Source organism: Pocillopora damicornis, chromosome 12 (assembly GCF_964200805.1).
Source record: "Pocillopora damicornis chromosome 12, jaPocDami1.2, whole genome shotgun sequence".
Taxonomy (NCBI): Eukaryota; Metazoa; Cnidaria; class Anthozoa; order Scleractinia; family Pocilloporidae; genus Pocillopora; species Pocillopora damicornis.
Window position 1 is genome coordinate 20779362 of NC_142681.1, and position 12614 is coordinate 20791975.

The window sequence follows — 12614 nt, forward strand, 5'->3', positions numbered from 1 at the left end:
CTTTCAACAGCTATTTCCAGACAAAAGTTGAAAACCCTCTCACGAGACTTTACACATGCCATGCGAAAATTTACATCCAGAAGTCAACAAAACGCAAACAAATGCCTAGATGTTGATATTGATCCTGTTTACCCCTATTCCATGACTTTCCCTCCTGTGACGAACGAACCCCACCTTGTTCTGATAATTCCAGTAGCCATTTTAATGGTTATCAGCGAAAGACTGGGACTCGAGGCTTCGATGTTTCAAGATGGAGGTCGGCGACGAAATCCGCGAGAGACAGTATGAAAGCAGTTTGTTGCTGTTGGCGGACGAACTAATTGACATGGTGCTATCCTGCCCTTTAATAGATCATAAGGACTTATGCTGCTGTGCGCAAGTTTGCACACGTTTGAACACTATTGCGACTGGAAATGAACTGTGGAAGAGGAAGGCCCTCTCTAGGTAATTAGGCTTACGTAAGGAAAATGTGTACGTGTAATTGGAACAAAAATGAGAAACTTGGTTTGCGTGGAAAATCAAAGGTATTCTCCGACGTAAAGCTGTTATTTCTCAACCTAGATATGTCCCATGACTAAGTAAAGACTCATATCTTCGTCTCTTTTTTTTTTTTTTTTTTTTTTTTTTTTCTTTCGCTTGTCCCAGCTGTGTTATTCTACGCATGAGTTGACAATTTATTGAGTTTTGGTATCAGCTACTTGAGTATGGGATATAAGCCAGTGCTCCACACTTGTTCCTTCTCTTTCCTGGGAGTATCACTCTGGACCAGACCATCTCGCTGACTCGGTGATCATGATTGAGTTCAGAGACCATCTCCTTGGGTACAGGAAGAGAGCCAGCGCTACTCCTGGCTCCTCCTGTCTCTGGGGAGAATCAAATACCAGGCAGGCTCAAGAAATTACCTGGAATTCTAGCCTGGTTCCATGAGTGGACGAGATGAAGTGAATTTTGTGTTTTGATTGGCTACTTGGTTGGTTAAGAAGGTTCCATTGCTTTACATATCAAATTTAAAAAACACAATTGACTTTTAATACTTGTCTCCTACAGATGGCGGTTTTGGAAAAGCATGCCCAAAGAAAACTGGTGTGCAGTTTACAGAGACAGGCTGTTAACTGAACTTAAAATCCTCTCTGCTTTAGAGAGTATGTCAAAGAAATATTACAACAACCCTGAGGTTCACAGGAGAGAGTTTGACACATTTGTGTATTTAGGAAATGAAAATCCTGCCATGTCGTGTCATGTAAACAATACTCTGAGTGAACTTTTACAAGGAAATGATTGGTAAGAGACACAGATATCACAATGTCATGACAGCTTTAATTAACTTGCAGTTTTTTTTTATCAGTTAATACATATTGTATGAATGGTGTTTTCATGCTGACTGAACTGTATAAGAATTCGTTTCCCTCAAAGCTGTTTGTTTTTTTTTTGTTGATAGATATAAAATGTTTCAAAACAGATGAAACATTGGCTTAATTTGCACTTTTTAAAGAACATCATAACTACTGTGACACTTTAAATATTGGTATGGTATACATGTCACTAAAGAGACTGATATTTTGCAGCTGTTTTTGCTTTATAGTGAAGTCAATTTGACACACAGACACTATGCCAGAAAAGTACAATCCCAGCTGAAAATTTTTTCTATTAAGGACGAGTGGAAGAAATTTCTGGCATTACAAGAAGAACAACAACATCTTGAGAAAGGTGCATAACCTTTTTTTTTTATTTGGTGAACTTTTCTTTTTATAATTTTCAATCATTAATCAATTGATAATAATTGATTCTTTAAATATTAATCACGATTGGGCGTTTATGGTTTGGTCTTAAGCAAGACATATACCTCTTACTGTGTCTCCTCTGACCTTCGATTAACCCTTTTACTTCCAAGATCTCATCAGTAATCCTCCTTACTGTCTGCTATACAATTCTTATTATGTTACTTTAGAGAATGTGGTATTGAAGCAACTAATAATCCCTTTAAATGATATTTTTCTTTATTGTTATTACTTGTGTGATTAATATTGTAGTGATATTGTGAAGATAATTTATTTTTTTAATCACTAATGGGAGTTGAAAGGTCAAGGTAAAGGAACTGCAAGCTTTTAAGCTGCTTATCAAGTTGAAGAGATGGGCATCTTTTCCTAATGGTCTTATTAATGTTTCATGCGGTAGAATTTGGACTGAGCTGTAGCAGCAGTAACACTTACTAAACTTTCTCATGTTTTTATGTCAACCTTCACATTAAATTTTCTGGTTACAGGTGCTATGTTGGTTGTAAGATGGATTCTCAATGAAGAGGATATAAATGAGAATGAGACTTTCTCAGAACTTGATAGAATTGCACAGATGGTAAAGGAGAATCTGCATGGCTCCAACAGCAGTACACACACAGCAACCTTAATCCCGCTGGAGGAGCAAATGACACAGAGTAATGAGGGGCTCACCTCAGTTACACATCCTGCAGCTTGTTTGAGAATATTGGCTTGTCTGAAGCAAGTTTTGTATCATCAGCTTCAGTTTAAAGGCTGTGTGGATGAATATTATAAAAAGGAGAACTCGATGCTCTTTCAGGTATAGTTGTCAACTCAGGTGGAATAAAGCCAACCTCCATTAGGAGGAAAACTGCCATGGAATCTCTTCTCTTAACCCTTTAACTCCCAGAAGTGATAAACATGTCATTTCTCCCTATAATATCCCTATATTATCCAGCAAACAGGTAATAAGAAACTCAAACTTATCAGTTAAAATTTGTTATATTGATCAAATTTTCCTAACTAATTGATAAGGAAATGTGTTGCAGCTAGTAGGGAGAAATAGCTATCAGATCTTGTGTGTTAAAAGGTTATTAGACAGGTATTTCAAGATAAAGCAAAGCCATTGTGAAGCTGGATAATTTTCTTGGCCTATTTCCTTAAATTGTTTCTCTTTGTTGTTTATTTTTTACAGGTTGTTAAAAATAGAACTGGTAATCCCATCACTCTGTCAGTTTTGTTCACTGCTCTTGCAAGGAGACTTGGGGTTACATTAGAACCAGTGAGTACATAAAGTTTCTCTTTTTCGAGATTATACTGGGTAATTTTGTCATCATTCTGAATGAACAAGTGAAAGCTATTGAAGTGCTTTGAGGTACAGACTGAGATGGAACACAACACCCAAGAACAAGTGTTCAACCTCTAGTAGCTATGACCAGAAGCCCTGTCCCTCTGTTTCTTCATTTTTGAAAGTCAAAAACTGTGTTGCTAAATGCTGCTGTTTAAACTTACAAGAATGGAAATTGAGTAGTAGTGTATTGTTAAAAGCTTGGGATATTCTGGGGCAGAGCTACCTTCCATACATTCTCATAAATGAAATGGAAACAATGTTCTCGCAACTTGCAGAGCAGTCTCACTGGAAATTGTCAGGGGACAACTCCATTGCAGAAGAGCACTACTTGTTTACAAGGAAAAACATGGCTGGTTATGTTGTAAAGATCTGAAGACGCTTTCCGTTTTGTAACTAACTTCAGGCCAGGATCAATACTTTAAGGAAACTTTCCTTAAAAAAGGACAGGAAGAATGGTAGCAACTAAATATTTCCCACTTGTAAATAACTAGCCGAGGTATATGAAGGGTTTGACAGGTTATTTTAAATTACTTTCCTCAACAAACCCCTAATTTAAAGTGACCACAAGTGCACTTAGTGGAGGTTTTTTTTTAAAATTTTTTTTTTGAGCTGCAACTTACACTTCCTGATGAACACACTTCCCACCTGAACTTGCATTTGCTTTTTGAAGTTACTGGCATCCTCAAACAGGCTTTGCCAAAGCAAAATCAACAAACAGGCAAAGGAATGAGCATATCCATAATATACAGTTTTATTAGAGAGGCCGCTGACAAGCCAGTGAATTGTCTATTGTACAAGTTGTGAGATCATTGTTCCTCAGTTCCTAACCTTGTTGCTTCCTTCCCATCCTGGGATATTCATTTATTTTTATGGTATAAAATTTTTTTGTTGTAATATTTTAAATTATCGTAAATCTGTTTTTACAGATAAATTTTCCAAATCATTTCTTGTTGCGGTGGAGATCTAACATGGACCCAAAGTATGTCTTATACAAGTTTTTTATTACTTCATACTGGTAGAATGATAAGTATAATAGAATTTCCTTGGTGTGTCATTTCTTTCCTCATAATTATCTACGTTTAGGACTTGATTTAACCCTTTAACTCCAGGAGGTGATAAACATGTAGCTTCTCCCTATGATATCTGCACATTATCCAGTAAACAGGTGATGAGAATACTTAAACTTATCAGATGAAATTTGTTATCTTGACCTGACACTAAATTTCCATAACTAATTGACAAGGAAATGTTTAGCAGTTAGAAGGGAGAATGTTGACTACTAAATCTTGGGAGTTAAAGGGTTAAGTTCATCAGATATTACAATCAATGTAGTATCTCCCTTACCAAGCTCAAGTACTGAAACTTCTGTTTTGGATAAGAGAATTTCACTGTCTTGTATTTTTAAGGGCAGATCCTTCTACAGTATATAGGTACATTGACTGCTTCAATGGTGGAAATTTCTTAACTGAAGCTCAATGTGTGGATATGCTTTTATCGCCCTTGGCAAATGTACGAAGTTTTGGTAATGCACTGTTTGTTAGGGCTTCGCCTACACAGGTACTTTTGATAGTTATTGTTACCACTGTAACAGTAGTTATTTTAACTTAAGACACTGTTAAGTTGATTTATAAAAACCCTTCAGTCTTAGAAATCATGTTATTTGAAAATTTTTTTAACTTTCTGGACAAGTATTGATAAAACCCAATATAGTACTTTACACATGTCAACATCTGACACATACCAAGTTTTCCTTATGTGTGTTTGTGTCATGTCTTTAGGTATTTATTCGCATGGTGGCCAATATCATAAATAGCTACAGAATGGAAGAACACCCAGGTGGTCGGTAAGACACATGTTATAATTAGTGTTTTCCCTTATTTTGAGCATGACATGTGAAAGCGATTTTAAAAAAATTTTTAAAAAATTGTAGAGTCTGATTTTGGATACTAGTATCCTATTATGGCCACAAGTTTTCATATTTTAGATGCTAATACCTTATTTTAGACACTAGAATTAGATTTAAGACTCTAGTGTCCAATTTTAAATGCCAGTGTCTGATTTTGGACACTAATATCCCATGTGTTTGTGTCCCTTCAGGTCATTTCCTGTGTACTGGTTCTTTTTTACTCTGGGTAATTCAAATCATGTTCGTAAATTCAGGACATTAGTCACAAATCAAACAGTCATTGGTCCAAAAATCTAGTTGATCTTGAAATATCTGTGTATTTTGTGTTTTTCAGTCTGTTATGTTATCTTTGCTTATAACCCATCCAATTTTTGCTCATACTGCAACTCACACAGAAACAGATTCAATTTTTCAAATAATCAACCTATAATCTGGGGTGGTATACTTGAGCTGGACTGCCTACAAGCTCTTCATTAAGAGAAACACGCCACAAGAAGACAACGATTCTTTAACCATAAGTTGAGCTCTTGGTCAGACTGATTATCACTCTAATTTCTTCTTTAGATTGAGTGGTCTGCATTCTGCTCTTGACCTGATGCTATTTCTTGATCCTAATGATGAAGACAGCAGACTGCTGTTGGCCAGAATACAGGTTCATCTAGGTATTGACTTAGAAGAGGTTTGTTTTATTTCACAATTTCCTTGATTTTATAAATACTTTTAGAAGACTTCTTGCTAATGGGCATCCATGTATAAGTGTTATTAACAAAATTGTATAAAGAGGTCTAAGGAGACCTTAGCAGCTGCCAAGTTAAATGGCCCAAGAAAAACTACAAAGAAGTTTTTTGTGTGTGTGCTCAAAATAATTTGGTGTTGTACAGCAACTTTTCAGTAACTTTATTTTCATTTAATAAAAACTCTTCTAATAATTCTGAATTACAAAATGGTGAAAAATTCTAGGATAAAAACAAGCTGGCTACGGTTTTATCTAAACCCAAAATTCATTCACAGGCAATTGACAGTCTTCAGATCCTACAGAGCAGTGCAAACCAAGTGCGTAAGGGAATATTGGATAATCTCCTCGAACGAGCCAATCAGAAAAAGAGAATGCAGGATTTGGGAGAAAATCTTCCCCCTCCAGTACGGCAAGAGATGTTAATTTACAGCAGTACATTATTGTCATGGCTTTGCATCCAAATCTTTTATATTTAAGAGTTGGAGAAGTTACTCAATAGGGTAGTTAATGATCTGTAGGACCCAGCAGGCAGGATGTTCAAGTTATCATCATCTTACTACACAAGCCAAACAGGGAAAATCACGGCTCTGAGATTTGAAGGGTGTTAAGTTATAAAACACTAAAATCACTGAGTTCCTTTAGACAGTTGGAGACTGAATTGGATATTATTTGACTTCACACTTTCTGTTAGCATTCACTTGAAGTAAACACAATTAACTTGTGAATTTGGGTAAATTTTTGTAACAAAGTTATTGACTTTCCCTGAGGTTTTCTTTCTTCTAACAGCATGCAATGTCTAAACTGTTGTAGGGTTGATAATATAGCTTCTTCCAGTAATGTTTTGTTGTTTTGTTTTGCATAGAAACTAAGATCTGATCCAAGGAATTCTCAAGTTGGATTTAAAGTTGGAATGGTGATGAGGCACAAGCTGTAAGTTATGACTCAGCACAGTATGTATACTGGGTAGTTGTTCAACAATGCCATTGACTAAAGACAAAGGGTCGCACTTGTGATACAAGTTGATGACATGGTAAGGGAAACCAAGGGAACGTCCAAGCAAAAGATGCTAGATCACTAAAGAAGTTGACAAAAGAAGGGGGTGGGGGCTGAACCCTTATTCCAAATACCCTTTCCTCCCCCACATGCAGGCTAACTTATTGTCATTCTTGAACATTCTCCTCAGGTATCATTATGGTTGTGTTATTTATGGATGGGATCCTGTTTGTGAAATGGATGAGTCCTGGATTCAGCGAATGGGTGTTGATCAATCACCTGGTGGCCGCAATCAGCCTTTTTACAATGTGCTGGGTGATGATGGTTCACAAAGATATGCTGCACACAGTAAGCTGAATTTCTGGTTAATCAACATAATTTTCAAAAAAAGTTAGTGGAATTTCTATAAAATGGAAGGAAAAAACAATGTATGATCTAGCTGGCCATTAGGTAGTAAGAAGAAATATCAGAAGAATTTCAATGATCTTCGTTGCATGGGTTGGTACACAGGTATTTTTTTTGGACAAGTATGTGCCCCAACAGCTTAGAATTTAAAACTCATTTTAGAAATAATTATCATTCGAAATTTTACCCTGTTTTGCAGAGGTCAATTTGTAGCAACTCTCACTAGAAAGTTAGTTGCATCTGATATTGTGATGCTTTGTTCTTTTGAAATATTTCACCCAGTTTTTAGAATCACCTGTAAATGGAGACACCTTTATGGTGTCTCTCCCTTTCTCCAGATCAAGGCCATTACCTAAGCCATATGTCTTTCTGTTAAATATTGATGAAGTCTTAAACTAATGAAAATTTAAATTCTGTGACACTTTCCCTCTTCATGCATAACATAGTGGGATTGTTAATTACTTCAATTTCCTTGCAGTTAATCTGAAAGAAGATCCTAATCAGCCTTTGAACCCCCATCCTGAACTTGGAAAGTACTTCAAAGGTTTCACAGGAACCAGATACATTCCAAATGAATGTCTTCAATGCCAGTACCCTGAGGATGTTGACAATTGATCTAAACTTAACTATTCATTTCAACAAAACATATTTTCAATGAAATATCTGTGTACTTAAGGAAAACACTCTCATTGATATGATGTTATGTGCAATATTATATCCCTACACAGATTGGTTTTTATAAACCATAAATTCCAAGATTTTCTCTGGTGAAGGGCTAACACTCAAAATGTCAGCTTTCATATTCTTTACGGTGGCCAATTTATATTACCCTATCATACTCTCCCACTAACACAGTACCACAGTTTCTTTAGAAACTTACCCCCTTTATTCATAAACTCTTATGTTTGGTTATACTCAAACTGTACACTTTAACTGTAGCTGAAAGTTGCAATGTAACCACTGTATTATAACCACTGTATTATAAATGTGTAATATTTTTTATTGACTCAGGAATTAGAGTGCCATGGACTCAAATGTTATACAGTAATAGCCTATTTATTTCCTACATTTTGGAGTTAAGCTAAGCCCTAACTAAGCTAACTAAGCCCTCTCACCCCTAGCCCTCTGACCAACAAATAATTTCTTGTACCAAATCAAAAAGAAAGCTGATTAGATAAGAAAAAAATGTCAATTTGATTAAAATTTCATCTGATAATTTAGGAGATCTATGCCAGAAAGTAAGAAGATTTGGCAGTAAAAGGGTGATTTCTACAACTTGTTGCTCTCTGTTTGGTGGAATCAAATATGTATTTTAATAGGTAATTTAGTGTTAACAACTGAGTTGAAAACGTAAATTAGCCACTGTAATGGGTAAAAAAGCTGATGTTTCAAGCATTAGCCCTTTGTCAGAGCAATTGGAGGAATTGTAGGTTGTGTGTGGATTTCTATGCAGAAAGTGGAGCTATGCCATTGGTGGGAATAGGGTGATGAGAAAATGTATGTATTTTATGTATGTATATGTATTTTAATACTCATCTTAAGAACAGAATTATAGCCTTTTGGACAGTTCCTTATTTCATCATCTTTAAATTAATTGTACTAGAAAAAGATAAGGAATATATAAGCAAAAGGATAATTTTGTATTGGAAATACTGTGAACCTTGCTATAGTGTGTGTTATGTAAGATGCTGCATAACTGTCTACAACACCATTATTGTCTTTGATTAAGGAGTTCCTTGGCTTCCTATGTGATAGTTGTTGATTATTTCGTTAACATTGGACAAGGCTGTTACAGACAACTATTTGAATTTCATTATCATGCAGTGTAAAGAATATGGTCACTTTGTACTGTATAGAACATACATGCATAAGAGATCATGTAAATTAGAAAATATTCATTTGGTTTAAAATGAATTTATGAGCAGAGAGAAATAAAGAAACACAACAAAGTTCTCTTTTGTTTGGATGAGAACGATGTATTGCATTGTACAAGCTATTTTTATGTACTTAATATATTATTAGTCATGTTGGCAGATTTTCTATCAGCTAACAATTTAACAACCTTGTCCCCACCTCACTTTCGCCTTCAGCTGGTACTGAGAAATGTTCTACCCTTATTGGCAAAGCCAACCTCACCCCTCTCCCCTTCAAATTTACTTTTTTATGGTACACTTTTTGTTATCAGGTCTGCCTTGGACCAAAAGGGTGTGCGATTAATTCTTTTCTATCATATCTGGAGAAGCTCGCTGTCCCCACTCCACCCATGACCCATCATACACCATAGTGTCCCTCTTTCCACATAGATGTGCTCCTAAAGCTATGATGCAAGCTGTGATTCCTGACCCACAGGTTGTAACAAGTGGATTTTGAAGATCAATTCCTGCTTCATCAAATACTTTTTTCAACTCCTCTGGATCTTTCATTAGCTTTGTTTCGGGTTCTAAGAATTTGGCATAATGGAGACTTTTTGAATGTGGAATATGACCAGATGGAAAGTTTGGGCGTGGCTCTGTTTCAGTTCCAAGGAACCTGCCAGGAGATCGTGCATCGGCTACTTGTATGTGTGGGTCTGAAAAATTGGCCTTCACAAAATCAAAGTCACAGAACATGCCTGGATTTAAGGTAGCTTTGAATGGTCCACCGTCTGCTGAAAGGAAAGCGAATTTATTCATAAGTATAGTTTCCCAAGTTTTTTAGAGCGGATGATACCTGTGCAGCTTATTAACGAGAGTACACTTCCAGGAGAAGAAAGGAGAATTTACATACGAGTTACCTACTAACGAATTCACCTTCAATTTCGACTACATCCTCTGGACCTGATGAAATAGGGTAATCAGACTCGGCCTTCCACTTTAAAAATCCACCATCCAAAATCGATACCCGATCGTGCCCAAATGCACGGAACATCCACCAAACTCGAGGAGCCGAGAATAACCCAACTTTACTGTGATCATAAACAACAACATGGCTATCGTTGTTAATTCCTAGACTTCGAACGTAATTTGAGAAATCTTCGGTTTTCGGTAACGTGTGCTCATAAGGTGATGACTTGTCGACACATTCGTCTATGTCAAAAAACTTAGCCCCTGGGATCCGATAAGCTAAAAATTCGTCCTTTGGATTACGATTTTCTGATGGGAGATGCCAGGACGCATCCAAAAGCCGCATATATTTTGTGTTTTGAAGCATCAGTTGGCGAAGCCCCTGGGCTTTAAGGAGGGTCTGCACAGACATAGTGACGAAGAGAAAACAATTACCCCAACTACAATAAAATTGATTCGAGATTTAGACGGCGTTCCACGTTCTAAACCTCGGATAAGGAAAAGAAATGCTGGTGACTAGTCCCCAGACTCTACGCTAAGAGACGTGTCAAAATGGCTGCCTTGGAAAAAGTTAAGATTTTAGTAGTTGGTGATTCCGGAGTCGGAAAAACGTCTTTGGTTCATCATATATGTCACGATGAATGTCTTTCAACTCCAGGATGGACAATAGGATGTACTGCAGAGGTAAAATTGTATGACTACAAAGAAGGAACGCCAGCAACGAAAAGTTTTTTCTTGGAGTTCTGGGATGTTGGAGGCTCTGCAAACCATGAAAACAGCCGGTCGATATTTTATAATGGCGTCAATGGATTGATCCTTGTTCATGATTTGACCAACAAGAAGTCATTCACAAATCTAAGGCGTTGGTTAGCAGAAGTGTTAGGGTCTGGGAAAGAAGGGAATGGCTCCTTTAGCGCTAAGCAGCCACAAAAACAGCCTTCAAACAGAGACAGTTGGTTTGAGTTCTCAATTGACATAGGAGAAGGTTATGACTCAGAGCAGTTTGCTGGAAACCAAATTCCTGTCATAATTGTGGGTACTAAACTAGATCAGGCAGGAACTGCAAGAATTCTTACCTCATCCAGGGGATTGAATCTTGCAGAGGAAATTGGAGCTGACATGATAAATCTGAACTCTACTGATATAAGACAACTTAAATCTGGATCTCTCAATGCCAGAAAGCTGAATGCTTTCTTTGATAAAGTAATTGAGAGGCGATTCTATTCCCGTGAAATGCCACAAGTCCAGCAGTCACCTGGTCTTGCCGAATCACCTAAATTTTATGATCGTTCAAGTAAACGTAAAATGGTTTAAACATTCTTTCAGGAAGAAGACTGCAGTGATTAGATCACATTTAATTGTAAATTCCTCTGGAAGAAGTTTCTTTCAACAAACCTAAAATTAGCCTCTTTTTTTTCCTTGCTTTGTCAAATATATTTAGCCCCTCAGCTGACTGCTTATCAAGGGCCACTGAATTTAATGTAACTTGTTGAGCTAGATAGATTTATTTTCAGTAAACTCTCTGTTTCACAGATTATGTTTTGAAAATTCACATAGATATATGACTGAGAATTAGGTTATACTGAAATTCTTCTATTTTGTCATTTGCAATTTCTGTGGTTTTCCTGACCTTCTGACTGTGTAAAAGGGTTGTTTATTTTACCACATTACAATGTAGCTAACACCTTGATTAGGTGATATATATGAGGATTCCAGGAAATAAATTGTGGTTGAAATTGATTGCAAACCAATGGTTAAACAAAGACAAAGGTTTCATTCTTTTCACTGGACATGTCATCTTATAAATAACCCAAGATCCTTTAATCCAATGGATATACCAAACCAATGACTATATTACATGGTATTTTCCTTTTTCAAAGAGAAGGTAAATATGACATGACTGGATGAACGAATCATTCATCATCTTCTGTTGATTTCCGTTCACGCAATCCCCTGCGAACCTTGACCTTTCTTTTCAAAAATGATCCTTCTTGTTTTTCTACTGTTGCAGAATCAGATACATTTTCTGTCTTCTCTGTGGAATCGTCGGAAGCTTCCTGGTCTTGCAAGTGATCAAGTTCGACCGAATCCTCGGGAGACCGAAGTGGGTTCTCAGCTGAAGACAGCTGTGTTTTGGGAACTTTGGCCCGAGATCGTCCAACTACATATTCCGCCATAACGTTCACACCCTCCACAATCTGTGAGCGGGGAGGTGTCTCATCGACCTCCATTTTATGCTTAATGGCTGATTTCGAGAACACATGTTTTTCAGTCATCTCCACATCGGACTCTGAATTTTCTTTTGGAGCATTTTCTTTCCTATTGCGGATCTCATCCATAAAAGAGAGAGCAGCGTGTCTATTTAGTGCATCACCAGACATTCCAGGAATCTTATCACTTCCATCTTCCTCCAGACTGTATTTGGTCCATTTCTCAGGGTGCAAAATATGATCTGGCACACGTCTTGGCCGACTCGGCAGACGAGCGCCATGTGGTTTACGCTCGATTTCACTATCATCAGCTTTTTGTTCTGGTTCAAGCTTGTCTAGGCATCCAAATATGGAATTACTGCGACCCTGGAAATCACTATCCCCAGATATTCGTAGAAAATCCTCCTTTTTCTCCGCCATTATACTATCCTTGAGAT

The 12614-nt window shown here is 37.0% G+C and overlaps 4 protein-coding genes across 5 annotated transcripts; 2 read left to right on the plus strand and 2 right to left on the minus strand.

Annotated features, from left to right (window-relative positions):
• The first annotated feature begins 161 nt into the window (after nucleotides 1-161).
• Nucleotides 162-9094, plus strand: LOC113665174 (F-box only protein 21). The gene is made up of 13 exons (XM_027180832.2): nucleotides 162-444; nucleotides 1048-1281; nucleotides 1583-1707; nucleotides 2264-2574; nucleotides 2950-3036; nucleotides 4032-4084; nucleotides 4512-4662; nucleotides 4884-4948; nucleotides 5576-5690; nucleotides 6023-6151; nucleotides 6610-6677; nucleotides 6931-7088; nucleotides 7624-9094. Exons 1-13 carry the CDS (start codon nucleotides 251-253, stop codon nucleotides 7758-7760), a joined length of 1827 nt encoding a protein of 608 aa, XP_027036633.2. The 5' UTR covers nucleotides 162-250; the 3' UTR covers nucleotides 7761-9094.
• On the minus strand, nucleotides 8009-10502 carry LOC113665175 (3-mercaptopyruvate sulfurtransferase). Of its 2 annotated transcripts, none has more exons than XM_027180835.2 (2): nucleotides 9935-10502; nucleotides 8009-9789 (listed from the first exon to the last, which is right to left on the minus strand). In XM_027180835.2, the coding sequence occupies exons 1-2, from the start codon at nucleotides 10377-10379 to the stop codon at nucleotides 9359-9361; spliced, it is 876 nt and encodes a 291-aa protein (XP_027036636.2). In that variant the 5' UTR covers nucleotides 10380-10502; the 3' UTR covers nucleotides 8009-9358. The 2 variants fall into 2 exon arrangements, with proteins under 2 accessions (XP_027036636.2, XP_027036635.2); XM_027180834.2 differs by having other exon boundaries at nucleotides 8009-9792; nucleotides 9935-10443.
• Nucleotides 10503-10519: 17 nt separating this feature from the next.
• On the plus strand, nucleotides 10520-11730 carry LOC113665146 (rab-like protein 3). The gene has a single exon (XM_027180802.2). It carries the CDS (start codon nucleotides 10520-10522, stop codon nucleotides 11279-11281), a length of 762 nt encoding a protein of 253 aa, XP_027036603.2. The 3' UTR covers nucleotides 11282-11730.
• Nucleotides 11545-12597, minus strand: LOC113665145 (uncharacterized). Its single transcript, XM_027180801.2, has one exon. It carries the CDS (start codon nucleotides 12595-12597, stop codon nucleotides 11881-11883), a length of 717 nt encoding a protein of 238 aa, XP_027036602.2. The 3' UTR covers nucleotides 11545-11880.
• Between the last annotated feature and the right edge of the window lie 17 nt (nucleotides 12598-12614).